Source organism: Phytophthora ramorum (genome assembly GCF_020800215.1).
Source record: "Phytophthora ramorum isolate Pr-102 chromosome Unknown Phyram_PR-102_s0004, whole genome shotgun sequence".
NCBI lineage: Eukaryota > Oomycota > Peronosporomycetes > Peronosporales > Peronosporaceae > Phytophthora > Phytophthora ramorum.
Genome location: NW_027150650.1, coordinates 372,096 through 400,068, shown reverse-complemented (window position 1 = coordinate 400,068; position 27,973 = coordinate 372,096). Strand labels below are relative to the sequence as shown.

The 27,973-nt window shown below is 54.8% G+C and overlaps 8 protein-coding genes across 8 annotated transcripts; 3 read left to right on the top strand and 5 right to left on the bottom strand.

The window, feature by feature from the left end:
• Positions 1-2,004: 2,004 nt before the first annotated feature.
• KRP23_4847 (uncharacterized protein) lies at positions 2,005-2,673 on the top strand (the record flags this gene model as incomplete). Its single annotated transcript, XM_067889852.1, has 3 exons — positions 2,005-2,083; positions 2,155-2,410; positions 2,472-2,673. 3 exons carry the CDS (start codon positions 2,005-2,007, stop codon positions 2,671-2,673), a joined length of 537 nt encoding a protein of 178 aa, XP_067746449.1.
• Positions 2,674-2,852: 179 nt separating this feature from the next.
• Positions 2,853-3,954, bottom strand: KRP23_4846 (Phospho-2-dehydro-3-deoxyheptonate aldolase, tyrosine-inhibited; the record flags this gene model as incomplete). The annotated part of the gene is made up of 2 exons (XM_067889851.1): positions 2,853-3,419; positions 3,502-3,954. The coding sequence occupies 2 exons, from the start codon at positions 3,952-3,954 to the stop codon at positions 2,853-2,855; spliced, it is 1,020 nt and encodes a 339-aa protein (XP_067746448.1).
• Positions 3,955-4,642: 688 nt separating this feature from the next.
• KRP23_4845 (uncharacterized protein) lies at positions 4,643-5,606 on the top strand (the record flags this gene model as incomplete). Its single annotated transcript, XM_067889850.1, has 7 exons — positions 4,643-4,722; positions 4,787-4,838; positions 4,914-4,944; positions 5,010-5,081; positions 5,209-5,281; positions 5,340-5,400; positions 5,478-5,606. 7 exons carry the CDS (start codon positions 4,643-4,645, stop codon positions 5,604-5,606), a joined length of 498 nt encoding a protein of 165 aa, XP_067746447.1.
• An 11,257-nt stretch (positions 5,607-16,863) lies between these two features.
• KRP23_4844 (uncharacterized protein) lies at positions 16,864-18,429 on the top strand (the record flags this gene model as incomplete). Its single annotated transcript, XM_067889849.1, has 3 exons — positions 16,864-17,103; positions 17,194-17,410; positions 17,483-18,429. The coding sequence occupies 3 exons, from the start codon at positions 16,864-16,866 to the stop codon at positions 18,427-18,429; spliced, it is 1,404 nt and encodes a 467-aa protein (XP_067746446.1).
• A 303-nt stretch (positions 18,430-18,732) lies between these two features.
• KRP23_4843 (uncharacterized protein) lies at positions 18,733-19,175 on the bottom strand (the record flags this gene model as incomplete). The annotated part of the gene is made up of 2 exons (XM_067889848.1): positions 18,733-19,028; positions 19,100-19,175. The coding sequence occupies 2 exons, from the start codon at positions 19,173-19,175 to the stop codon at positions 18,733-18,735; spliced, it is 372 nt and encodes a 123-aa protein (XP_067746445.1).
• Positions 19,176-19,907: 732 nt separating this feature from the next.
• On the bottom strand, positions 19,908-20,862 carry KRP23_4842 (uncharacterized protein; the record flags this gene model as incomplete). The annotated part of the gene is made up of 3 exons (XM_067889847.1): positions 19,908-20,515; positions 20,625-20,700; positions 20,767-20,862. The coding sequence occupies 3 exons, from the start codon at positions 20,860-20,862 to the stop codon at positions 19,908-19,910; spliced, it is 780 nt and encodes a 259-aa protein (XP_067746444.1).
• Positions 20,863-21,096: 234 nt separating this feature from the next.
• KRP23_4841 (uncharacterized protein) lies at positions 21,097-21,513 on the bottom strand (the record flags this gene model as incomplete). The annotated part of the gene is made up of 1 exon (XM_067889846.1): positions 21,097-21,513. One exon carries the CDS (start codon positions 21,511-21,513, stop codon positions 21,097-21,099), a length of 417 nt encoding a protein of 138 aa, XP_067746443.1.
• A 1,673-nt stretch (positions 21,514-23,186) lies between these two features.
• KRP23_4840 (Carbohydrate oxidase) lies at positions 23,187-24,713 on the bottom strand (the record flags this gene model as incomplete). Its single annotated transcript, XM_067889845.1, has 1 exon — positions 23,187-24,713. One exon carries the CDS (start codon positions 24,711-24,713, stop codon positions 23,187-23,189), a length of 1,527 nt encoding a protein of 508 aa, XP_067746442.1.
• Positions 24,714-27,973: the final 3,260 nt, after the last annotated feature.

Below are 27,973 nucleotides of genomic sequence, written 5' to 3'. Positions count from 1 at the left end.
TATGTCATCGAGGCCGCATTTTTCTACCGCGGATAAATTATACAGTGCAGTGAGGACGGGTGTCATCAAGGCACAGGAAACCACCTCCGATTTTCGAGATAGGTTCTATCGCCCCAGGCTCACCTGAGAATGCGAGCTGACGTTTGAATCCTGGATTAACGTCCATGTGTTGCCTTCGCGGACTTTAAAAGGGCAGGTGTTGTTTCGGCTTGTCGAGCGAGGCGGTTTTCACCCCCTCCTATTTGGAGTCCAAACCCATCGGTGCATAATCATTTCTCATGATTGATTACAAGGCTATGAGGCAGCAAAAGTCCAGTAAACACCTCCCATATTTATAATAAAATCGCCCATTAAATGGTGGAATCACCCCCTCTAAGTACGACTTGGCCAAAGTCTCATTTTCCATCCCGCCAACGCGGACAAGTTGCCACCCCCAGTCCGCGTCTACAGCCGTCCATGGAGCGCCCCATTCGCCTTCCAGGCACTCGCACTAAGCGTAGATCCCCCAGTGCGACCACCACCGCCTCCAGCTCCAAGCGTCGCCGTCGTCAACCTCTCCTGCGTCTCCTGTAGCGCCTATACTCACCCCCAGCACTCGTCCGAAGCTCAAGACGCGACGTGCTGCTCCTACTACAAGCGCAGGACCCACTATTAGAGCTGCAGCTGCAGAACCGCAACACAAGAGGAGGAAAATGAAGGCCGTGGAGCAGCTCACGCTCTACGCAGACCCGTCGGTCCATAGTCCCCAGCCTCGGCCTCCTATATTGACACTAGTTCTACAGCTAGAGCTCCTTATGTTTCTTCTGCTGCAGTTGAGTCAGTGGTGACAGGGGTTTCGTACGTGTCAGAGTTCAATCCGACGGGTGCGAGTTTGCTGGAGACGCCACCGTCTCGGCACCTTCATAAAGCGCAGGGGGCTGTGCCGTTGACGAGCAGTGGAGGTATGGAGGGCGTCGTGGACTTGACGGCGGTGAGAAACGTTGGAAGTCTGGAGATGGTGGAGGAGATGATATCTTGCAGACGCTCATGCGGATGAGCACACCAGGATTAAACGCAGGTTCCCGTCGGAAGAAGCGCTGACGGACAGTGAGCTGCGAGACCGAGAAGCGCTGCGTAGACGAAGACTGAAGCTGAGGAGCCAGTACTCGGCTATGAAGGAGAAACAACCTCGGGGGGTTGAAGATGCTGGCTTAAAGACCTCGCCACAAAGTCCAGAGGTCGAAAGGAATTTGTTTCAGCGTGAGAGTGAGACTGGAGTGTCGGTGGTAGTGGAGAAAGAAGCCGAGGAAGTGGAAGTGGAGGAAGATAGAGATACAGAGCGCGCGCAGCTGGAAGATGAGGAGGCCGAGACGGACGAGGAACGACGGAGAGCAAGATTAATCGTCTGAGCAAGGTCATGCACATGAACTGGCGACAGTTTTTGCTGTGGCTAGTGTCAGGTGCACTGCTACTTTGTGTTCTGGTTGTGGCTGCGCCTTTCATGAAGAAGATGATGGAACCACCCTGCCCTTCTGTGACAGCGAATGGATCGATGCGAATGACGGGTCTTGCGTACTGGCTGACCCCGCCGACCACTTTGATCGGTCGAAGGCGCTACAGCCATTTATTGGCACTACTGCTGTGGCTGCGCGTGGTTCTCGGCCCGTGTGCCAACCGTGCCCAGTGTATGGCAACTGCCTGAATGGCTCCGTGATATCGTGTGCGCCGCCGTACGAGCTGCAATATGGACTGTGTGTGGAGAATCCCGAAGTGCAGAAGAACCTTGACAACCTTGCACTCAGCATCCAGAAGTTTGTTACTGAGAAGGCTGCTAAGAGCGCATGCGACAACATCTCTTTGTGGGGCTTCCTTACGTCTGATGAGGATGTACAGCCCACGAATGACCTAACGGCGTCGATTGAGGTGCTTCTTTCTGACGTACAGGTCTTCGTAACACGTTCAATCTCGTTCGGCAAGGCTGTGTCGACGCTTCCACGCGAGTACGTGTTTAATCGAGCACTAGACATGGCCCTGCGCGACCTTAAGGACATTTTCGTGACCGAAGACCAGAATCAGCTCGTCGTGGTGGTGGCGTGGTACCGTGGTCATGCCGGGCCAAACACCAGCTCTACTCTCATGTCAAGCTAATAGCACTGGCGGTGGCCTTGGGCACAGCGTTAGTCTTCGGCTACCGACAGTTCCTCCTGTATCGCACGGAACGCCAATTGGTCGATCGGTTCGTCAAGGAAGTGCGCTTCTTTCTCTTGGACCGGACGCGCAAGGCTGACCCGTTCTATCCGGCTGACCATCTGCGTGACGACTTGTTCGAGAAGCAGTCACTGCAAGATCGTGCATGGCTTTGCAAGTCTGTCTGGCCGAAAGTTGCTGCTGTCGTGAAGGACGACTCGCGGATAACCACACGACTAGTGAGGTACGTGCGATGCGGTTATGGTGCTATCTGATAGCTTGCACTAACATTTGGAATGGTACAGCGTACGTGGTGAAAATCTGGTAGTGTGGGGATGGGCTTCGTCGGCATCACCAGCTCATAGGCGGGCTGGAGGCGGTCGTGGTCGCGGTCGGGGCTTCCGTTCTCAACCGAGGCCGCAACAATCAGTTGGGGACGATGGTAGAACAGTGCCAATGCCAGTGCGTCGACGTAAGAAGCAGGGGCGAGTGAGCGTGCAGTGGTGATTGCTCACATTTTGAACGTTGTTGAGCACAACTAATGCGTCAGTGCCTGCAAACTGCATGATTTGTGTCTGTTTGGCTGTGCTCTTTAGACCCCTGGATCGAATGGTTCGAGCATGCATATGGCTGAAGACGTCGTACGTTTACAAGTCTATTGGATTGCACATTACAGGTATCTGAGCCTACTTGGCGGCGTTCTCGCGGCGCTTGGTGACAGCAGCCGCAAGCTCCTTCAGCACCGTGACCGTGTCTTCCCAGTTGATGCAGGCGTCCGTGATGCTCTTGCCGTAGACGAGCTTGGACGGGTCGTCGCCGAGCGACTGGTTGCCCTCCACGATGTTGGACTCGATCATGAGCCCGAGCACGTTCGCGTGGCCCTCCGCCACAATCCCCGCCAGGTAGCTGGCCACCTTGGGCTGGTTGGCGTGCAGTTTGCGGGAGTTGCCGTGCGAGCAGTCGACCATGATCTTGGACGGCTGCTTGGCCTTGGTGAGCATCTCGGCGGCCTCGTCGATGAACTTCTGCTCGTAGTTGGGGCCGCTCGAGCCTCCACGTAGAATCACGTGGCAGTCCTTGTTGCCCTTGGTGCGCACAATGGACGCGAGTCCGTGCTCGTTCAAACCCAAGAAGTTGTGCGGCTGTGAGGACGCCACGGCCGCGTCCACTGCCACCTTGGGGTTGCCGCCGGTGCCGTTCTTGAAGCCCACAGGCATGGACAGGCCACTCGTGAGCTCACGGTGCAGCTGGGACTCGGTCGTGCGAGCGCCAATAGCCCCCCACACCAGGTCGGCCGTGAACTGCGGCGAGATGGTGTCCAAGAACTCAACTCACGGGCAGCCCCAGCGCGTTCACGTCCAACAGCAATTTGCGTGCGATGCGGATGCCCTTGTTGATGCGGAAGGACTGGTCCAGGTCCGGGTCGTTGATGAGTCCCTTCCAGCCGACGGTCGTGCGCGGCTTCTCGAAGTACGTGCGCATGATGACCAGCAGCTCGCCGTCGAGCTCCTGGGCCAGCGACTGGCGCGCAGCGTAGTCCATGGCGGCAGCCACGTCGTGGATGGAGCACGGGCCCACGACCACCACGAGGCGGTCGTCCTGACCGTGCAGGATGCGGGAGATGTCCGTGCGCGTCTTGTCCACCAGGTCGTGCACCTCCGGCGTCACGGGCAGTTCCTCCAGGACGCAGGCGGGCGGCACGAGCGGTTTGATGGCCAGCACGTTGCGGTCCTCCAGGCGCTGGCGCTTGGCGGCGTGGTTGGTCTCGGGCTCACTGTGGCTGGGCATTGACAATGCTGAAGATTCACTTGTGGGTAGACGGCAAGTTGAGAAATGAAGCACTGGCAGTTGCAGTTTGTGAATTATACCCCCGGAACAGTAAAATGGTGGACCGCATATGACGGACAAAGTAACGAATGTAGCCATTATTGATACTGAAAGTATCCAAAGGTCACATTAACGGGGTTTTATTTATACGCCAGGGGGTACAAATTGATCGTGTTTTCATTTTTGCCACGATAACGCTACGTATTCATAGTAAAACTAACCTCAACACTGGTTAGCGTAAATGTGTATCATCGCGGTGAGTTGTGCATTGACCTGCTCGAGCGCGTCGGTCATCATGTTTCGGTGTTCTGAAGATTGGACTTCCTCACCAATAAGAAAGTCCGGAGGAATCTTTGAAAGACAGTTCCTCAACGCACATTATCTGCTGCGGTTGCTTCTTTTATCCCTGAAGCGGCGAGGAGTAGCCGCATTCAATTTGCCCATGAAGCCATTAATCAAAATGGCGAAGAAGCTTCAAACCACAGCAATGATCGCAAAGGTCTCAACAGTCGAGCCCAGACATTCCAAACAAAAAGTTCAGACCGCGTTGATTGGCTGATCGCCACCTAAGTTGCGCCAAAGACGACGTGCCCGTACGACGCCGCGCATAAGTCGCCTCCGCTTCCTCTCGCCACGGACGACGCGGATCATGGCGGAGCTGCCTCCTCCGCGACTCAGCGGTACCATCTGGAAGCGCAACGCCGGCATCCTGCGCGCATGGCACAGTCGGTGCGCATTGCGTCGCCTAAAACTGAGCTTTCGTCGCTAATTCGTCGCTCTTATTTCGGTGCAGAGCGGCTGTGGTGACGGCTGAAGGCTTTTTACGCTACAGAGAAGGCGAATGGGTACTTTATCCAATCTATTTTTATTTAAGTATTGTATGTTTGAGTTGTTTTTGTGTTTGCCAAATGTCGACACAGGGTCAAGACCAAGGAGATGGACCTGGTCAAGGCGAGACCTGATGATACGAAATGTGGGGTCGAGCAAAGTTGATGTTTATTTGTTATGTTTTTTAGGCAACTTTCGCAGCTACAATCGCTCAGGCCAACGGGTATTACTACTTCGAGCTGCAGTACGGACCCACCCAAGTTTCCATCGGCTTCCCAGCGTTGCAAGATGCCCGGTTGGCTGAGTGGCATGATGGAGACTGCAGATGAGAACAGCGCGGGTCGACGCGCGTGGATGGCTAATTTGAGGCGGATGCTGACGCTCAAGCTGCGCGACCGACGGGAACTGGTGCCTGCGATGGCGGACCGGACTGGTTCAGCGAGTGGAACTTTTGTCTGCGGTGAGAACTTTACTCCAGTTGATATGGAGTTGTTTGTTAATGTTGATTGTTGCTGTAGCTCACTGAAGAATGACAGAGAACCGTTTGCTGCACGCCAGAGACGGTTGCGTCTGCATACGGTACGTCGTGTACTTGGTTCCGTGCTAGTGTCATGCTGTACATTGTGACGTGTTCTGATTGTTGTCTCAATTTTTAGATTTGGATGCAGTTCGAGCTGTTCGCCGAGATTTTAGCAGAAATTTCTTCTCGTCGGTCCAGCAGCGAGATGCGCGAGGCCTTGCTCGCATTGAGTCGTTTGAAAGAGCTGCCAGCGACTATGCTCTAAACGGTGGAGGCGACCAAAGGGCGGTTGAATTCTCACAAAGTGCGGTAGACAACCAGGCAGCTCACCCAAGATTTCTGTCATCGATGTCCACGTCGTCCCTCTCCTCCATAGCTACATCGTATCAAGGCAATGACAGTGATGTTGGGGCGGCGTATACGAGGCGTGATGATGTCGATGAGATGAAGCTGGCGGGTATCCACCTTGAGTTCGCATCCAAGAGCTGGCAAGGACACAAACGACTGGCAAAAGAGACGGCGCTGTTTGCCAAGTTCCGCTCGCTTATTGAGCTCTTCCTCTCCGAAAGCATATCGGAGAATGGGAAGCTGCCTGGCGCCCTACGGGTGGTGCTGGCGAAGTTGCCGTCCTTCCCACTGGTTTCTGCCTTTTCGATCCGTGGGGTTAGCGTGGTAGCGATCGCCGAACCTTTGCGGAGCGAACGCTCGACCCTCGCGGCGGTCGACAGCCGCGATCTTGCTGGGTTGAGCATGGCGCTTCGGGAAGCCAAGATGCTGAGGTATTTCCCGTATCAGGAGCTACCAGAGCTCGTTGTTCGCAAGTTTCCAGGCAATGTGGCACCCACGTTAGTAAGAGTGCATCCGCGCTACGACAATGTGCTGGTGAACTCGCTGCGTTCGTCGATGGTGCATGGACTACTGATTCGCGCAGATCACGGCGTGAGTGACGGCTCCAGCCGCGTTGAAATGTTGACTGCTCTCGACGTGAAGGAGCTAGTGCAGACAAAAGCCCCACTGGATCCCATACCTGGATCTTGTGTACTACGAGCTGGACAACGGAGCATCGCCTGTCGAGAATTTCGCCGCCAAGGAGTTTTTACTGCAGACTGGCAGGCATTCTACTGATCGCCCTCTGACAGGCAACATTGTCATCACTGTGGACGCGGAGAAAAGCAAACTGCAGTTGGATCTGCCCGAGGCTTTTGTGTTGAAGCACGATGTGGATATCCACCCGCTCGTCCGGAAGCTGCAGGGCGTGAAGAAGAACAGCGCCATTTATGCCTTAGCAGCATCAACCCCGTCGTTTACTCGAAGCCACATCGGACGTTCTCGTCCCGCCGATCCAGGCATACAAGTAGCACGGGAGTATGAGGACGGGGTGAAGAAGTTATTCGTGCAGCACATCAAGGAGTTCGCAGCCCAGCTTGTCACTCTGGGAGACAGTCCGGAGGCCAAGAACCCCGGATTTGGGATGACTGGGCGCGCAAGGGCGTGGAGTCAGTCCCAGTGGAGCTCATCTCGTAGTCGCTTGACTCGGTCCAACACGATGTCATCCATGCCTCGACCTGAAGACGTCTTCTCGTCGACATTAACGTCGTCTACACTCCAACGTTCCGAGTTCGAGCCGATAAGTCAACCCCAACTGCGCCGACGAATGTCTTCGCTGAGTTCCATGGCTCAGAGTCTTGGGACGGGAGGATCGACCGACAGCAATGCAGGCACGTACGTCATTGACACGCTGCATTTGCGCCAGGCGATGCGAGAAGGCGGCGTGAATATGCGTTTCTTGCCCCTGGTGTTCCAGTACCTGAGCGACCGAGACCAACTTGGCGTGAAGGTGCTTGTAGCTAGTGAGATTGTGGCTCGACTGGCCAAGAACCTGTTCCGGTACCGCATGCTGAACGAAGACACGGGAAGAACCAGTCGCTGGAAGTCGAGAAAGCCACGTTTGATCAAGTTCATCGACTCCATCATGCACGGTCTTTTCCACAAGAACCTTCCCAACGGACAGTGCCCGATCCAGGAGTGCTCTGGGGATCAGTTCTGGGATATCGACGGCCCGATCATGCATTCGCTGGGGGCGTTTTCATCGAGTTTTGCGATGGATACGAAGGCACAAAATCAAGCGGTGAATTCTCCAGGCTCCTGCCTGGATAAATATCGCGACATTTTGAAGGTGAACCCGGCCATCCTCTTCAACAGTTTGCTGCACGTTTTCCAAGCTCGATTGACCAAATCGATCCTGCCCGAGCTGCACGAAAACCGATTTGTGTCGGTGCCTTTCCTGCGGACTGAAGACGACCTGACGTTCAATTACGAAGAAGAAGACCCAAAACTTGCCATGCGTATTGATCAAGGCTTGCTGTGGAGCCATTTGCAGTTCTTCCGCGTGCAATACGAGGCACTGAAGCCCGAATTGCCGTTCCTGAACGGCGAGCTGCAAAATGCCAGCAAAAGTAAGACAGGAGTGCGGACGGAGCTGGCGACGTGGACTCAATACTACCGAGTACTGTCCCAGATTTTTCGACAGAGTCTGGATCATCCGCAGCTTACTCGATTGGAGAAGTCGATCCAGTCGTGGCAGGACCTGACGGTTGTAAGGGCACATTTGAGCTTGGCACTTCGAGCTGCGGCAGCTCCTTCGTACCATCCGTCGGAAAATAGTAAGTCGTCCGCTATCGTTCGAGAGCACTGCAGCTTCGCCTTCCTGCGCATGGCTTCAAGCAAGGCGCTCTTCCCGATCGAGTACAAGCTCGCTCTGCGCTGTTTGGAGCTGGTTGGCACTGGTCAGGAGCTGGCAAAAGCCATGGAGGAGTGTGATGAGCTGCTGGAGTGGCTGAGATTCTTCTATCGACCGGCCAATCCGTCCCAATTCGCCAAGGGCTCGTCATCTCATCCTGTGTACTCCATCCAGTACTCGACGATAGATTTTGCCACGGAGGAACCAGAGCACGAGCATCCTCTCTTTTCTTTGCGAGAGCAATTCCAGCGTCAGCAGTCACGGCGGTCATGGATGTTGGCCATGCCTAACGTCGATGCCTATTGTCGCCGTATTGAAGCAATGCGACGCGATCCTGTTGCTGTCGCGGAGACACGAGCGTCCCTGTGCGAAATGGGGTTTGCCTCGACGTCTTCAACGCCCTTGAGTCCGTCTAGCAGCTGGAACACCGTTGACAACAACACTGTCACGAGTATGTGCTCCGACGTGTCGTGGGCAGACAAATACCAAGCGCCTTTCAGCTTCAACCCTGAGGATTCATCAATGTCTTCGTCGATGTACTCGTCGCGAGGAGATGCGCTCTGGTTCATCGAGTGCTTCTTCTTGCCTCCATTGGCCAACAACTCATTGCTCGTAGCAGGAGACGCACTTGTGAACAACGAAGAGATCTCGACTCGCATGACTAGCGTTCGTGCAGGTGTCGGAGACGAAGGACCCGTGCCAGGACTTGCTTTGGCTTGGGGAAGCTCCTCGGGCCTGTCGTTGGACGAGGAGGCTCACATCAGCAACGGCGAGCGTGCTGCAACGCTGGCACTGCGGCCCACCGCAGAGAACGCGTCTTCAGTGAGCATGCTGCTGTTCCCTCGCCGCGCGCCGTGTCGTTCAGATCGCGTGTGGATACCGACATACAGCACTCATCACGGATGACCGACACTTGTACACCTTTGGCCATGGCGAGTGTGGCCGCTTAGGACACGGCGTGGAGGAGAGCTGCACGGACCCGAAGGCGGTGGGCTACTTTACAAGTCTCATCCAAGCGGAGGGCATCCAAGTCGGCGGCGTGGTCGATGTGTCTTGCGGTCGGGAGCACACGATGGCAGTGACTTCGAGCGGCGACTTGTTTTGGCTTCGGATGGGGAGAAGCTGGTCGTCTCGGCACTGGAGAGACTGGCAGTAGTCTGTTCCCTTCGCGTGTGACTAGCCTCAAGAACGTTGGCGCTGTGGCTTGCGGCCGAGAGCACACGCTAGCTCTGACGAAGAAGGGCAAAGTGTTTGCGTTTGGCGCTGGCTTCGGCGGACGGCTAGGCAATGGCGCCGAGACAGACGAGGAGCTGCCATTCATTGTCCGCGGCATGGAGGGCTACAGGATCACAGCAGTCGATGCGGGCGAGTGCCATTCGTGCGCTCTCAGTGACGAGGGTGATGTCTTCACGTGGGGGTTCGGAAGCTCTGGCGCTCTTGGCCATGGCAACCGAGATAACTGCTTGGAGCCTCGTCTTCTGGAAGGTCCTTGGACAAGTAGCGTGGACGTCGAGTTCGATGGAGAAAACCTGTCAAGCGAGTCACCCGTTGTCACCTCCATTGCGTGTGGCGGCTACCACACGCTAGCTGCTACCAGTGGAGGTGTGTTATATGGCTGGGGCGACGCTGCTGCGGGGCAGCTAGGCGTGGAGCATATTACTGCGCAAGACATGGTCGTCCTGTCTCCGGAGGAAATCACCGTGCCTACGAACGCGGGTCTTCGTGGCATTTCCTGCGGTACATTCACTACAGCGGTGTGCACGAACTCGGGGCACCTCTACATGTGGGGGTCGCCAGCAGCAGGGAACGGCGTCCCGTTGGACGCCGAAGACGCTCGTGTGAAGAAGATCGGCGTCCTGGAAGAGTTCGAGTTCTCTCAGGTCGCTTGTGGTACGTTCATGAGGTCGCTAATGGTCCGAGACAGCTTGCTAACGTGGTGCTCTTTGATGCAAACAGGCGCCTATCATGCGGTCGCTATTACCCGGAAGTTAGAGTATTGCTGAGGCTGGTTGCGTTACGAAAGAATTGGTCGCCTGCTTTCCATCAGTCGGTAATGTCTTGTTCTCTTCTCGTGTGCGTCCTCGAAAATAGCTACGTGTGACTTGCAGGCAGGCAAGGAGAAGTCCAGTCAAGAGCAGGACACGAAACTGCCCACTTGCAGGCGAAGAGCTCCGCACGCACTGCCAAAATGACCCAAAGCGACAGCAATGGCACGTCACCCGCGCAGATCCTCCCCCAGCTTCGTTTGAAGAGACCAATTGCTGCAGGAGGAGTGCTCTCTCCTCCGCGTGCGTCCCAGCCGCCTCGTCAAGTGCCACGACTGAGCAGGCTTAGCGAGGCCGCTGCTGACTCCCCGTTCACGCGTCTCGTAGAGATTGTCCTGTACTTCTGGACCGTGGTGGCGACCATACTCGGGCTCATCTTGGCCTGCCTCGTGTTGTACTTGATGTACTTCAAGGACGGTGGGAACTTGGCCCCCACGCTCCCATTTAACTTGGCTGCGTATGGCGGACTGGCGATCACCATCGCGTCCTGCTTGGGGCTCTACGGGCTCCTTCACCATCGAAAAATCGTCACGGAGGGGAACCGCAACTACTCACTCGGGATGGTGCGTATCCTCTAGCAGGTCTCTATCTTGAATGTCGACCACTAACTTCTTCACCTCTGTAGTTCATTATTCTAGGAGCTATCGGGGCAATTGTCGTGGTCGTCGCTGGTGCGATGGCGCTATCTCTAGTCCACGTTGTCGCGTTAGCACAAGCAGCGGACTTTTCAAGCGGTCGGGTCGAGGTTTTCGAGACCGAAGTCATCTCCAGGCTGCACATGCAGGTCTTGAAGAGCAACTCAGGATGGCAGGATGTCCAGAACGAGCTCAAGTGCTGCGGATATGACCAGGTTGGCATCATCCAAGGGTACCTCAGCGCCAGCACGTCCTGGGACTCCTCTGTGAAGGCTGCGGTTGAAGAAGTGAACGGTGTTGGGGGCAGATACTGCTCCAGTCGAATCGACGAGTGCGAGAAGGATCTTTCCGAGGAGCATTGCCCCGTGCCAGGACGCGGTTGGTGTCGTGTCGAGTTGATGCGAGTCGCACGTGACAACTATTCACTGCTCAGCACGTGTGCCCTCACCCTCGGTGCGGTCCAACTTCTCTTCAGTGCCTTGGGCCTCTTCACGCTGCTCTGTGACGTCCGCAGAACGAGAGGCTTGTCCCCGATCTACGAAATGCAGCACCAAATGCTGTCTCCGATCCAGCCGAGCACTCCCGATGCAGACTAGCAGCGTGGTTAGACGCCGACTGATATCAATAAAGACAATGCTCGTCCCGTTGGTGTCGCTCTGCAGTGAAAGGTCGGCGACGTGTCCAGCGTGATCGATTCCTGGCGCGATGCCTCAAGCCTCACCGACCGCAAAGAGCAAGCACCGATCGGCTGTCAAGTCGGTGACTACAGAGCAACCAGCTCCGGTTGTACAGCTACCAGTGGGTCAAGAACAACGGCCGACGACCCCAATCCAGCAAACGAGGAAGCGAGTGGCGCGTCGACCGAAGTACCATGAGACTGCAACATTCCTCGAGAGAGAATCGTTCAAAGGGTTGTCTCCAACGGATGGATTGCCGCCTCCAGGTCCAAATACTGTTTGGTTTCCAGGAACTACGCTCGGAGAAGCGTATCGGGTTGCAAGTACCGTGTTTCGAGCAGCTCAGCAAGCTTCACAAGAAACGCGACCTGTTTCGTGGGGGTATGGGTATACTGACGGCGCACTAGGACACAACAATACTCGACGCATCGTGGAGATCAAGCGGGTAGCAATCTTCCGTCGTGCGATTATTCGAGCAGTATCGGCAGGGAATCGATTGAGTCTCTTCCTTTCAGGTAGGTGGTGTCGGTATGAGGAAGTGTTAGCGGTTTTGGTGAAGTCTGGTGCTCTGGAAATGTAGATGACAACCGAATTTTCCAGTCCGGACGATTATTCTTGAAGCAAGATGGCTGCGCGATGTGGAAACCTGTCGAGGTTCCAATGCAAGAGGTTGGGCTCCCAGCTAGCAGAGCAAATATTGTCGGAATCGAAGCTGGACACCTCGCGGCGTACGCACTTGATGGTGAGCTGGGCATTGAGTTTTACAGGTTGGAGACTTGGGTGTTGATTTGCTCATACTGTTGCTTTCGACGCAGATCACGGCCGTCTGTACTCTTGGGGGACGCAGATCTTCGGTCAGCTTGGTCATGGAGAGCAGGAGCAAGAAGATTCACCAAGTAGTGAAAGGTTTGACGCTGGAGAAGACAAGACCGACACAGACATTGGAGACCAAGAGCACGATACTAATCGTGCAGAAGAAGATGGTGAGAGGGAAGATACTGAAGCACCGCCCAAAATCGTTGTTGTCGAAAGAACTCCAAGACTGGTGGAGGGGTTAGCTGGACACGCCATCGTTAAGATCTCCGCAGGAAATCACTTCGTAGTCGCAGTTTCGACGGGTGGGGCTGTCTTCTCTTGGGGTCGTGGATGCTTTGGACAGCTAGGCCATGACGAGGTGGCGGATGCGAGTTCCCCTGCGCGCATTGAAGCTCTAAACGACTTCGTCACGATTGATGTTGCTGCAGGAACGAGTCACGTGCTTGGCGTATTCGTTCCAAGAGAGGGACCACCTCCATTAAACCAGCATGAATCGCTCGAATCACCGTCTGCAAAGCAACACGAGGAAGGTCTAGCCACGCAGCGCACAGTTATCTTGGTGTGGGGACGCGGGCAACACGGATGCTTGGGTTTGGGTGGCGAAAACAACGAGTGTCTTCCTTGCGAGAACGCCTTCTTTAGAGGGTTGGGAGCGAGTAAGGTCACCGCTGGAGCAGATCATTCGCTAGTACTGTGCAGCGTTGGTGCACAGACGTTCCTGTATGCGTTCGGAGGCAATCAACTGGGACAGCTAGGAGTTGCCTCCAGTGCCGACCATGTTGACATGCCTTCATTCCTGGACGAATTCGTCAACGTCCACGTCGCAGATATCGGGGCGGGATCGCGATACTCTGCGGCACTCACAGGTCTGTTGGCTGGACTGAGCTCGATTGCATCCACTTGCTGTTCTAACGCGCGTAATATATATAGGAGACGGCGAAGTGTTTACGTGGGGCGATGCTCGCTACGGTCAAACGTGTCGGTCAGACGGACGGACAACATTTGTGCCATGGCGAGTTGACTTGCCCAGTAACATCCCCAGCGCGAGCTTCATCACGCAGCTCTCTATTGGCCACCACCACGCTTTGGCTCAGCTCCGCATCCGTACGTTGAAAAGCACCATGAGAATAACTCAAATTGCTGAATTCGTGAACTTCTTTTCATGGGTTTCAGACGGCCAAGTTGATCGATGGAGGAAATTCCCCTTGGGCAGGATTGTGCCAGCATTGTGCCACCAAGAACAGAGCAGCAAAGGTGAGTTTTAACGATGCTCTGTGTAGATTCGTGGATCACCCACCACTTACCAAGACATTTGTCGTATTCAGCTTCGTTTTGTACGTGCAAGAGCTCGCAATCCACGACGAGGAGTGTACTTGGCATCTTCGTGCAATGCGAAACGTGCCGACTGTCTCCTCTCTGTCGAGTTTGCTGCCGTCGGTGCCACATCGGACACATACTGCGTCCTGTAGCGATAGGTCGACAGCTCCACTCTGTTTGCATGTGCTCGGAAGGAACCACTGCCATCGAATCCTCCTGCGTGATCTCGAAGAGGATCTCACCTGCCATCCCCGAAGAGGTCTAACGAGCTACTTAAGTAGAATATTGAAATCGACGCCTGTGCACTCACAGCAAGTCAGCAACTACGATCAAAAGAGAGACACAAAGTACCAATCTCGGTACTAAGGCACGGCGTACCATAATGCGCGAGTGTTAAATGTAGAATCGTAATAGTCCACACGAAGAGGTGACACTGCAGGACGAGGGCCTGCGTTTCCAAAGCGAATGCCAACTGGTACAATGGGAAAAACCCAAACTTCCGCTTCAAAACAATAAGAAGAGCGCCGAACTCTACGAACTCGAGCGCAGCATAAATCAAGACGTTTGTCACCGTCTCCTCTAGTTTCTGTGCTGTCATTGATTCCGTGTGTGGATAATACGCTGCCACTGGTAGGTGATAAATCACCGCGAGGTAAAATGCGTATAGCATAGGGACCATGAACTCAATGTACTCGGCGAGAAGAACGTATTCAGAGTGAAATAGTGCTTGGAGTGCGTCATATATGGCCTTTTCCCTGTTGTCGACAAGTGTTTGTATGTCGGATCTTGTTGGGTCGGCTGGGACGATTTGATGTCGCTTCAGTGCAGATATGGTCGGCATTGATAGACCTGATCTAGCCGACTCACTGCCTGAATGTCTCTTTGTGGCATCTTTGCTTGAACACCGACGGTTTGAAACTCTATCACTTGTAAATCTCTTGGTTTTGACCAAGTCGCTCATGACTTCTTCGCTCTCATCTGAAATTTGGAGCGGAAATGGAGCAAAGAGACGAATACGTTGATTGTAGGCATTCGACACCATTGAATCCTTAAACACCCCTCGAATTTGTGCCGGTAAGTCATGAAGGTAATTCTCTGGTTGTTCAATAATCGGCGCGGTGGGCCCTCGACTTGTTTGGACACGAATTTTGCGCCGGAAAATTGCACGAACAGCAAGGACAACGTGAAAACTGTCTGTCGCCATGATAACCAAGGTAGTAGCTATCGATTTCGATGCCTGCATGCAGATCGCAACATAGTAAACGTTGAAAAGATCCACCGAGAAAACTACGACAGGACCGGCATATTCGCGGTAAATTTCTGCTGCGTTGGCAATATTCTGCTTGGCAAGAAATTTGATCATGGGCATCACAAAAATGAAGGCGGTCTGCTGGTTTCTCGACAGACGATTGAAGATAGCGCTAAAGATCGGATAGCAAATGGCCACAGCTCCTTGGTTGGCAACGATGCATATTTGTGACTTGAACTGCTGTCGCAGTACAGGTGACCGCGTCAACGCTGGACTCATAGCCATAACAGTGAAGATGGAGAAAAACAACACAAACGGGGTGACGGCCAGTACATAACCGAAAGGAGTCGGGAATTTCCACAAAGCTGCCAGCATCATGGCCACCAGTACGGTACTAATAGCTGTCCCCAGTGCGATCTTGACAGCGTTCACGATCGAGATCGTCCCCGGTTCAACAACTGCTCGCACTTGAAACACCACCCCCAGAGCTTCGGTCGTCATTGCCACAGTTAATCGAATCCAAACCGCGTAGTTGGCTTGCCAGCCTTCTGAAGGCGATTTCAGCGGGATGCAGTCAATTACTATCGCGGTGAGCAGTGCAGGAACCGGTGAGAAGACGCATATCGCTAGCACCCGAGAGATCGACGTGCGCTCGTAGTAGTCTCGAAAAGCCAGCAACCGCTCGATGGAGTATTCACTTCGATGGCCAATCTGGCTGCGATGCCACGAGGCGGCTGCCTGGTGCTTGAGCCATGTGAATGAGGGACCCACCATTTTGGTATATTGCGAAAAGGTGAGGTTCAAGACGTTTTGTATTTTTGGCTGTTGACCTGAACAGGTTGTGTGTTTGTCAGCTACACGGATTAACATGCATGACTTGATGATGTTAGATTCAAACACACGATGAGATCACTGTACACCGGCAAGCAGAAGCTACAGGCAGCGACTTGTGTGTCGACCCTGGCCAGCATAGCGTTCTCGTCCATCAGTGCATGTTCCATTGCTCCACAAAGCAACGTGATCGTCGCCACGTTAGGTCTCAAACGGGCTGACACACATGCATATCGCCACCAATTCGCGCCGTCTTGGCTACACAGTCTCCTACGACAATAGGTAGGATACTGAATTCTTAGTTTTTCAAACTGAAGCGTACGACTTCCAGTGCAGACTGCAGCCTCATCGAGTACATCGACCACACACCCATATAAACTCCCCAGGATGGCAAGGCATGTGCCACAGCGACATACACGACGAGTCAACTTCAACGTGAATGGACAGACACCAGACCTTCCGCTGTCCGGCAAGACGACGGCCTTGAACTTGGCAACCAACGCAATAGGGACCATAGACCGGCCCTGTCACCACTTGGTGGCGATACAAATGGCTCTGTGCGACGTGCAGGCCACCCGGTCGAGGAGAACAAGTGCCATGTGACGCCGCCGACTACAAATTCGAGATTGCATCTGCAAGACCGACTCGAATCTCGTGTGGTGCTGCTGCGGAGAGAGTCAAATGCCAATGCTTGATGCTTTTCCGTATTGCAGTCGCTGTAGTCGACTTGCTTGCACACGCACACTGGTCTCACTTTGAGAGTCGGACTCTTTTCACGCTGAACTCTTAGCGATTTGGGTGCGACTAATTTGACGGGACCAAAATAGGTTTCATCAATTATAACAGGTTAGATATCGCTAAAGATCGACCATTTCCCGGGCACAGCACGGTACACATGTTCTATCGCAGGTGAAAATTACAGTCGCATAAATTACGTGCTGAACACCGATCTCTTAATTAAAGTATGTCGCACTCTCATCGACATGCTGCTTGATGTGCATCGCCGTTTTCTCGTCCGGCATCTGCCGCGAGTCGACGACTGAGTGCCACAAATTGGCCCGAGACCAGTAAAAGCCCGCACCTGACGCGTTGTCCGCCTATCTGGCTGGGCGGGGGTCTCCATTTTCAATCAGGACGCGAGCGGCCGACGTCTTGATACCAGACACTCGAAGCCAAACAGCAAAAGCGCTCGGACAGGAAAAAGGAGCCAACATGACGCATACGCTGGACGACTACGCGGACGTGAGCACGACGCGCAACATGGACGAGAGCGTGCACGTGATGCCCGCTGCGTACGACGAGAAGGACGACATGGACTCGCTCAAGGAGAAGCTCCAGCGCCGCAAGAAGCCCATCTACGCCGGCCTGGCCTTCCTGGCTGTGGTCGTCATTGGCGTCACGGTCGGTGTCACGTCGAGCGACAGTGAGTCGGCCAATACGGAGTCCGCGCAGGTGAGTCATCGAATCTCTGATGGAGGTGGTACGCTGTTGGACATTTCACTCATGGATTCTTTTAATCTGTGCTATCTATAACGGCTGCAGAAGGACAACCAAGTGTCCTCCTCGAGTGCCGCGAACGACGCGACCAAGAGCGGTCAGCAGACGCAGGTGGACGCAGACGCCGGCGCCGTGCAGGCTGCCAAGGACTCGGTCTCGGGCTCTGCTTCGGCCAGCGCTGGGTGGAGCTCGTACAACAACTCCGGCTCGACCTCGGGCTCCGTTGCTGGCGAGGCTTCGGCCGGCCAGGGATGGTCGCTGAGTACGTTCGCATCGACTGTGGTTGCTGGGAGATCTCCAGCTAATGTTTTGGTATTGTGTTTGGCATTTGCAGACTCAACGGACGGTTCGGCATCTACTTCTGCAACGCCGACGCCCACGCCCACGCCCACGTCGACGCAGGCTGCTTCACAGAGCTCCTCAGGCGAGGCTCTGGCCTACAGCGCCGTAGACTTTGACTGGACGGACGCTTCTAACTGGCAGTACGCCAGCGGTGCCAGCGTGTCCTCGGACATGGTCACTAGCAGCGGCATCACGCTGAACCCGGACAACAGCGCCGAGCCTATCCGCACCGTCGAGGGATGGAGCGGCGAGAAGGTCGTGTACATCGAGTGGGAGCGCACGAGCACGAGCGACACGAACATTTGGATGCTTAACACCAAGCTCGAGTCGCAGTTTGGGAAGGGCAACGGCTGGCCCTACTGGGGGGAGCTCGACCTGTTCGAGATGTTCACGCAGGACGCCGCGGACAACCCGGCGTACGACTTTACCGGCTTCGGAGGCTTTTCCGACGTCTCGAGCTACGGCCAGCTGACGATGCACATGGGCCCGGCCACGGAGAACGGCAGCCCGTGCTTCTGCCCTGCCAGCCCTTCCAAGAGCTCGTGGTACGACAACTCGGAGCCCATGACGTCGGGCTGCACGGCGCAGTTCTCCAACGACGAGAAGAACTCGATCGCCGCCGTGTGGGGCTCGGACGGCACGGGCCAGTTCATCCAGCTCATCCAGAACCCGACCATCACCAAGGGCGGCAAGATCAACGGAGCGGACACGTACGACGTCGCCACTGGCAGCGGCGGCGTCACGTCCAAGATCTACAACAACGCCGAGCTGTTCTGGGGCGTGGACGCCACGGACTCGTGCGCCACGGCCGGCGGCCACGACGCCACGTCGGGCTTCCCCTTCTTCGAGAGCTTCCGCATCATCCTCGAGGAGCAGAAGAAGGACGACTCGAGCGCGTCCTTCACGGTCACCAACATCCAGATCTTTACTAAGAACTAGAGGCACTAGACAGGAACAGGGAAGGATATCACCCTAGCAGTCTGCAATGGCCGAGTTTTTGCTGTTATCATCCAATGAAGACGACGTGGATCTAACTTGAGGTTGTTGTGGTATGCTCACCACCGTTTCTAGGCTAGCAGCACTCGAAGTCACGAGACAAATAAGAAGTTGATGAAAGGCAGATAAATTAGATGGAGTTAACTGCTACATTAGCTTTGGAGCTTCGGTGCTCGTCTGGATGGAGGAATGCAGCACTTGCGTTCGTGTCACTGGAATAGATTGGGCTCAATACGGCTGGAGGCTTTAGAGCAGACTGCGGCGTCGTCGTCGACGAAGTTCCTTGGGGCTCTCGGAGCTGTCGCTGATGCGGCTCACGAGGGTGTCCCTCGGGCGCATGAGCTCCACGATCTCTTCGACGTCGCGGTGTCGTCGGAAGATGCTGCTGCGACGCTCTTTGATCTCGACGCCGTCGTCGCTGCCGGAGGACTGGCGCTTGTCGCTGCGGTGGAACAGGTTGCGCATGGCTGGAGGAGGTTCGAGTCGCTTGCGCTGCACGTGGCAAAATGCGGAATGAGCTCTGCTCGGAGACGCCCAAACGACTGCATCATCATGTCGTTGAACGGGCACGTGCGCGCAAACATTCTCGAGTGCATAGTAAAGGCAAGATTACGGCTGGCGAAGTGTCCGAAGTGCTGGATATTGGTGGCGACGTAGAAGCTCTCGCGCGTGGGGCTGAGGAACACCATCTGAAGAGCGTCGCTGCCGGTCGGCGAGGCCAAGCTGCAAGACGCAGTGCAAGTCCATTGCTGTGAAGTGCAGGTTGTCATTCGCGCTGTACGATGCGCTTTTCAGCACGTTTGGGGCAGTCACTTCCGACGGCGCATCCTAATTTGTCCCAGCAGCGACCTTCATTTGCATTTTCGAGCAGTCGGCTGGCTGCCCGTCAAGCAATGACTGGCAGTGCCAGGACACGCATGTAGTCAAGGCAATGACTGGTGGCAACCAAGGTTACCGTTGACGCTGTGACGGGCATGTCGGTGGCAGCCGTAAACACGAGTTTACTGGCACGCTGTCGCAGCCTCGGGCCGACGTCGATTTGCACGCCATAAACTATCGATCCTGCATGTGCAACTTGTCCTACATGTGCATACCATGTTGTTGTCCCGCGCAAGTCAAAACGGCATACAATTCACTCAGAACACCCAGCAGTGCACAGTACTGCTACTACTACTGCGTAGCTCTAGGGACGATTCCCAACTGAAAGTGGAGGTTGCAGTCTCGTGCGCCAACGTCGGACACTGTCCGCAATCGCAAAGCCTAAGTGAAAATGGCTTCGGCACAGCGTAAGCACGCGGGCTGCTGTGTACATTAACGCGCTACAGCATAACCCACTTGTACATGATGATTGCAATGTGGTATGATACTACAACTTTACGCAAGCCAGCATGGACGCCGGTGCTTGCTTTTGCTGTTGCCACCTACGCCTCCAGCGACACGAAGAGCTTCCCGGCCATCGATTTGAGGTCGCTGAGCGAGTTCTTGACGTTCGTCTGCAACGATCTGGCGGGCCTCGCGTCTCCGTTCCTCGCTCCATTTCCGTTCCACAACTTGGCCAGCCACTCCTCGAGTGGCGTGAAATCAAAGACCTTGTCCATTTCCTCGCGCTTCTCCTTGGTCACATTCAGACACTGCAGGTCCGAGACGACCTCCCAATCTCCTCCTCCGTTTGTGGTCGTGGCGTCCGACACCAGCAGCCAATTGGCTTCAATGTCCTCCTTGGTGCTCTGCTTGCAGCACGCCTGTGCGCACTGCGGGATCTCCACCACAACTCCGCGCGCCGCCAAATCTGCATAGTAGGCGTCCCACTTGTCTGTGGAGAAGTCAAAGCACTCAGCAAAGGCCTTCAGCTTGCCGTAGGAGCTCCAGGGCACCGACACTCGACCGGACATAACCATGCCCGCGATCTCCGAGGCCGTCGCCTCTCCCGAGTACATGTACAGAAAGTCCGCGAGACTCACGTACACCACCGCCACCTCTGGCAAGAAAGGGTCTTGAGGGTGCAGCGTCGTGTTGTCAACCTCTAAACCTGCAGTGTCCATTGCGAAAACACACACAAAAAGTAGGTCAGCACTTTACAGCATTTATCCACCTATTTCTCGTAGTAAATAGGTATTTTTTCATTGGAAAAGAGCCACCTCGACGCATATCGATGCTGCGCATGCAGGCAATTGTGTCCTTGTCAGTGGGGGACGCCCGGAACATGAAAGTCACCTATTGCAGCGAAAACTACGTGAGAATTAACGAAAATTTGCGCAAGGTGGTTTGTCTTGCACATACGACACCGCGAAACTCGGCGTTCGGGAGCTTGGCGAAGCGCAGGAAGTCCATGAGCTCGTTGAGCTTGGCTAGCAGGCCCTCGCACACGGCAGCCATGGCGTCGGAAGAAAGGTGGCGCCTTGCGCACTTCGTCTCTAGTTGCCGTTTATATTCTGAGTATAAATGACGGGTGGGGATTGGATAATACGAATTTAGTTTATCATCCAATCCAAATGCTTCAAAAATAGTCAGAAGCTGAGGGAAAAAAATATCTGCGACTAGAGTGGAGAGTGGAGATCATTAACTTAGTTTTGTCTTTTAACAGATTACTTTACCTTGATTTCAATAGTTTTAAACGTCTAGGAAGTATCTGGACATGTCGTCTTCAGCTGCTTGGTCGGCTGCGTCTGTTGTCTCAATGCACTCGTGGTGGAGCGCAGAGACCTCTTCGGACAAGTTGTGGTTCGATCCGTGATACTTGATGAGGCAGTTGGGAGGAATGGAGTCCGCCAGTTCGCGCACTGGGGAAAGACAACCCGATGCTCGACAGAAGATGAGGAAATCTTTGGCGGCGAAGTGCAGCACGTCGAAGAGCGACGACACGCGGGTTTCGACGCCGATTTCTGCAGTCGCGCAGGTGCTGAAGAGCACGCTGTTGTCCAAAGTGGCGACGATGGACTCACTCACGCTTGACCCGCAGAGCTCCTGGGCGGATGCCACTGAGACGAACGCGAGCAGCAGGGTTGAGGTGGTGATGGAGACGCGCATTGTTGTGAAAAGGTATCCTTTGGGGGTTCGAGTGGTCCTGGCCTTCGAACAGGAAAATGAAAAGTGTTCAACTTCCAAAGGTGCGGTGGTAACGGAACTGAAGGAGATTGGAATGGGAGTGTAGATGAGTGATGACCATTACCCGACTCAAGTGGGCCAAGTGATGAGTTTTGGTGTGTCCAGTGTCGACACTGGAAATGAGATAATTTGAGTTCGCGAGGGGCCAGGAACTTGGCGCCGCGTACGATCTGCAATTATTCTCGCCATCTTCACTTTCTCCAATCTGGCACCATGCTTTTTTGTTGTCGCCATGGCGGCGGTAATGGGAAATACAGCAACAAGGGGCATTACTTTCTTAGATGACGACCTGAAGCAGTACAAAAGCAATCAGTATCACTTAGTCAATACAAGCAGCACAGTGAGGATTAGGCCTCTGTCCAATAGAAGATATGAGGGCAGAATGACCTGGCGGATGGGTGTCTGCACCCAATCACCACGTCGATGATCTCATTAGCGTTCACTTCAACTCAGTAGATGTGTAACATACGTCTTAGTCTGGGCAAAGATTTAATGAGTGGTTGTGGGCGATAGGCCAGTTGGGCGATTAGAAGGCGCGTGCAAAATTATAGTAGACGGCGTATGTGCTAGTTTGAGCGCAGTGAGATTGCAATTTCTGGCATTCGACTTTCATTACCATTTGAATCTCGCTCCGAGCATCATGCCCAAGGATATTGATAACTGGCAGAAAACCTCCACTATTGCACATGCTCAGCCCTTTTGTGTATACACATACTGAAGCTACTTTCAACTCCTCGCTTCTTGGTGGTGGTTACGGAACCATTCTCTGCAAAACTGCAAGAAATTAGACGAGTGAAGAGCCAGCCAGAGTTTATCAGACCCCGCCATAGCGATTCTTTGGTTCTACCACAGGATAGAGGCCACACGAAATCAAATACAGAACAGGCACTCAAGCAAATACGCTTGCTCGCTTTTTGCGCCTGCCAGCAACACATGCCAATTTCTCGATTTGTGCTTTAATTCCACTTCCTGCTATGCTAGCATCCCACTGCAAGCAGGATGGATTATTTGCAGTGTAACGGTATGCCAAAAGTCTGGGATTTACTTTCCAAATTATCACGAACTATGCGCGGAGATTGTAGTCTAGTTCGGAGCACCGTTGATCCGTGAATCGAGACAAAATATCCAGCATTTAAAGGGTGGCCGTAATGTGTAGGTCGAGCAACTGAGCGCAAATAAGAGGAGCTCCTCGTCGACGGTATACTTAAAGTCATGTGATGCCCTTCAGCTGAAAATTAGTTTCGACGGCAGCACCACCTCTCACTACAATTACGTGCGGTACTTACGCATCTTTAGGATTTACCGAGGAGTTTTTTTAAACTCGCCACGGCAACGCCATGATAGCTGCAGAAGAGTTGCTTACAGATGACCTGTAAATCGGAGCTGCCCCAAGATGTGAAGTATGCAAAGCTCCCACAAGGCCGTGACCTCTCTTCGCTTCCCACCAAGAGATCCATATCTGTTGTCTATCCCCCCACCATGCAAAAGAACCGTTCGTGTCCTGTTGGCAAGACAGCTCGATCAAGGCAATAAAATCCTCGCTTTCGTCAGTACAGTAGTATTAGGTTCTGAGCAAAGGCTGGTAAGACAGTCGCCTAAGCCAGAGCCGGGATGGCTTGAGGGTCCGTGTTGAACACCTCGTTCGGGTCGTACTCCGTTTTGATCTTCTGCAGCTTGTCGAAGTTACCGCCGCCGTACAAATACTCGGCCATCTCGGACACAGTCCATTTGTCGTCACGGTACGTGGTGAAGCCACCAGGCACGCCGCCCGAAGCCTTGTAAGCGTCCACGAACTGGTAGAAATTGCCGCGCAGGGTGGTGATGGAGCTGTCAGCGAAGGAGACGTTGTAGGCCGACGAACGAATGTCCCACCGGACAAGGTGCAGGTTGTCGTCGTGCTTCCAGGCCGACGCATCAGCAGTCACGCCCTTCGCGAACTCACCGCCCCAAATGTCAACGAAGCCAGAAGCCTTGGCATCCGGAATCTTCGGCGCGTACACTGTGCTGGAGAATAGTTGCCAAGCAGTGGAGTTGTCGAGCGGGGTGGCGCTGGGGATCGTCACCGACGCGATGTAAAAGTACCGACGAGGGCTGAGCGTCTCCTTCATGATCCCGGGGGTCGCGAAGTCCTCGGACTTCCAGAAGTCGGACTCGGTCGTGGTGAGACCCATCGAGGACGGCAAGTTCTTCAACAGAGACCCCAGCACAGTTTTGGCCTCCTCCGATGAGCCGTAGAAGAACCCCTTCAAGACGGACGCAGTGTTGAGGCCGAAGCGGATGGAAACCAAGTCGTTGTTGTCCTTGCTCAGAGCCCATGTCTGGGTACCGATGAGGGCGTCGACATTGTCCTGCTGGGTCGGCTTGTAGCTCGAGTTGAAGGCAATGGTGTAGTTCGTAACACGTAGCGAAGGAGGCTCGAGCGTCTTGATCTTGAAGTCGAGCACCACGCCCATGGAGCTGGCGGCACCACGCACACCCCAGAACAAGTCCGAGTTCTGCTTGGCATCGGCGTCCACAATGGAACCGTTCGCGAGGGCGACACGCACGGCCTCAATGTTGTCGAGCACAGTGCCGCTGGAGCGAGACAGCGTACCGAAACCCGAAGCGGCCACACCTGTCATACCGACGTCGGGGCAACGACCATGGGGCAGAGCGCGACTAAAGTTGCTCCACATGTAGTTGGCCGCCTCCGAGATCATGACGGGGCCACCGTACGACAGGAGCTGAGTGGACTCGTCGTACTCTAGATGCTTCAGGTACTTGAGGTTCATGATGAGAGCGCCGTCGTTGCGGCCGAAGCCCATGCTGGAGAACGAGCGGTTGCCACCCAGGGTCGTAACCTTCACGCCGGCATCGGCAGCGCACTTGAGGGCGGCAGACACTTCTTCCTCCGTCTTGGGGTAGGCAACGGCCGAAGGTACGGGGCTCACTCGCGAATTCCACGCCTCCGTGTCAGTCGTCCAGGTCGCCGTCGTAGGCATCGAGTTTTCAATTCCAGCATTGGTCAGACACGAGCCAATGTCACTACCAGGGGTAGCAGCGGCGGCAAAGCTACCCTGGGCAGCGATGAAGGAACAAAGAGCGAAAATCGCGCGACTGGTACTGGAGACCGAAGCAACCATCGTGTGCCTTGTGTTCGAGGTGAAGAAGACTTGAGTGATTGGCGGCTAATCTGGAACTGTTTATTGTGCTGTGGCTCTTGAACCTTCCCCCGGAAGAGCGCGTTCCGCTGCGAATTAATCGTGAAATTGTAAGAAGCGCCTGTCATTGAGCGTTCCGTTCCGTCGGTCGAGCCTAGGATCGTGAAACCATGTTTTTCTCACAATACCTTATGGCTAAGCTAACGGGTATTATAGCAACCCGACGAGTCTTGTACATGTGTGGCGCTGGCACCGGCCCTTTCGTTCGAGGCGCCTCATTTTACTATCAAATAAGTTGTTTATGACCTGCTCTTGACAATTGAGCAGGAGAAAATCAAGCATGCACATGTATCGCGTTTCTTTGATTTGCAACTTACTACGTTAGTACACGGTTGTTATCGTTGAGCCTTTATTAAGAGCGAGCACCAGAACCAAATGAACTGGCACTTCGGTCCACATCCACAGTATACGTTTTGGTTTATCGCGGGCGGTAACGACAACAGCAGCAGTGTGGTGAGCAAACAGCATCCTCTCACACTGTGCAAATAATATGATAAAGGGTTTTGCTGCTTACTGCGAATGCCCCATTGCGATTTTGATAACAGCGGAATACAAGCACAAGTGTGGACCCTTTAGGGAAAATTGCAACTGCAAGACCCATCCTGACACTTTTGATAGGTTGCTTCGAGTAGGTGACGAACTAGAGAACCGATTGCATTCATTCAACGTTGTCTACGATTCTGAGTCTTGCCGCGGTGTTCATTGTAGTACCGTTTATCGCAAGCGAAAGGTGTTTCAAAACCTCCCCAGGTTTGGTAAATTTGGACGGAATGTGCCGAAGGCTGCAGGAAGCGCAAAGTTTGCTATCGATGCCCACTTGGTATCGCAGTCAAACTGTCTCCTCCACTGTCATGTCATTGGCCTCAACATCTACAAACAATAGTTATGCACTTGCAACGTGGCTCATAGCTACAACGCAGCTAGCGGTAGCTTTCGTGTAAGCTTAGAGGACAAAGCACTGTGCTACTGTAGTAGTTCATAGCACTATACAGCATCGCTGAAGTCACGAGACGGCGGTTTTGATGAAAAACAGAGGTTGATACTTGATGTTACTGTAAACTACAACGCGTGACTTACTTGGAAGCGGCGACGCTGTGGCGCGAGGCTACGGACTCCTTCCCCTGGAGGTCGAACTCGTCGTCACTGGAGCTGCTGGACATGCCGAAGTTCATCTTCTTCATCGTGAAGTAGAAGGCGAAGAAGTTGACGACGCTGACGGCGCCCACCGCGTAAAACATGTACTCGAGATGGCCGTCGTTGAGGTCGTCCGACGGGAGGTAGGGCGAGAACATGACGGTGAAGACCGACGTCATGACGCTGCCCACGGACGTCATGAAGAGGTTGACGCTCTGCGACGTGCTCTTGAGCGTGAGCGGCACGACCGAGTAGAAGACGTCGTAGGCCGTGACGTTGATGAGGCACTCGGCCATGGCGATGAAGACGTAGTTGGGGATGGCCGCAGCCCACGTGATGTCGTTCATGGGCTGGCTACTGCCCCCGTCCAGGATCGGGTCTCCGTTGGCGTTCTGCAGCGCTCCAGCGTTGCGGCGGATGGACTCGAAGATGCCCGACCAGAAGATGCCGACGGCCGCCACGATGAGCCCCGCGCAGACTCGGCCGAAGTGGCTCGGAGCCTTGCCGAACCGCTTCTCGTACATGGGGTACACGACCGAGTCCAGGATGGGGATGCAGATGACGATGAAGATCGGGTCGAAGACGCCGAGCATGGCGCCGGGGATCTGCGAGCTGTCCGGGTCGCTGCGGTCCAGCCGCAGGTCGCACTGCTGCGTGATCGACTGGAAGTTGGCGTCCGTTTGGTCGTACGCGCACTGCCAGATGATGGTGTAGGCGGCGAACGGCAGCGTGCTCACGAGCTTCTTGTAGCCGTCCACGAGCTCGTCGTCGTACTCGCCTCCGTGGCTCTCCTTCATGACGTCCAGGAAGGACTGGTCGTGCGCGCCGACCACCCAGCACACCACGCCGCTCAGCACCATAGCAGCTGCCACGTACGAGAGCGCTTCGCCCACGCGACCGCTGTCGGCACTGAAAGCCGACGCGATGTTGACGGCCAGCGAGAACAAGAGTAGCAGCGCACCAGTGACGACAAGCGCACCGTTGCGAGACGTGCGTGCGCTCTGCTTGAGCAGACGCAGCAGCGTCGAGATCGTGCGGTCCTTGGGCGGCATGTGCACGTAGCGCGGCGAGCCAATGATGAAGAAGACGATGGCCACGACCATCACCGCCGCACAGATCATGTAGGTGGCGAAGTAGCCGTACTCGGCAGGGATCTGAGCAGAGCCGTCAACGCACAGCACCGACAGGTATCCGTACGAGAAGGCGGCGCCGAAGTTGATGCAGAAGTAGAAGTAGGAGAAGTACGTCGCCTTCTGGTGCACTTCACTCGGGTCGTTCGGGTCGAACTGGTCGGCTCCGAACGTGATCACGTTGGACTTGATGGCACCCGTTCCGACGCCGATGCCCACGAACAAGCCGATAACGAAGATTGGGTTCACGATGGCCTCCTCCGTCATGATGTCCGGGTGAGCCGCGATGGCCACGAGGAAGTCGCCCACGCAGTACCAGACACCGAAGGTCAGGATGGTGCGGAAGCGACCCCACTTCTCGTCGGCCAGGTACGCGCCGAACAGCGGCGTGATGTAGCAGATGGACGTCCACGTGCTCTTCAAGGCGCTGGCGGACACGAGGCTCCAGCCGATCTTCTGCATGAAGTTCTTGAGGCCTTGGTTGATGCCGTAGTAGCTGAGACGCTCCGACAGCTCCATCATGAGGATGAAGACGCACACCTGGAACAGCACGTTCTTGTACTTGCGCGGACGCTCATCCCAGACGCTCGCGTACGCGGTGGAGGGCGACTCGAGCGCCGGCGACTTGATCTTCGACGTTGCCATCGTGGATGGAATTGGGGAGTGAGCTCTCGCCCCCAAAGCGCGGGCGGTCGCAGACGTACGGTCTCACCTCCTGTGTGCAAAAAGGATTGACGTGAACGAAAGCAGGAGCGGCCAGAGAGATGGGGGGACAGCTTGCACTGTCCTTGCCGCGGTGCAGTCTTCAAAGGCAGAAACCTGAGCACGCACACACAGATCAACGCATCCTCCTTGCCAGTTTGTCCACGATGTCGAGCGGCTCGACAAACCCGAGGCAATTGGACCGGTATGGGGATT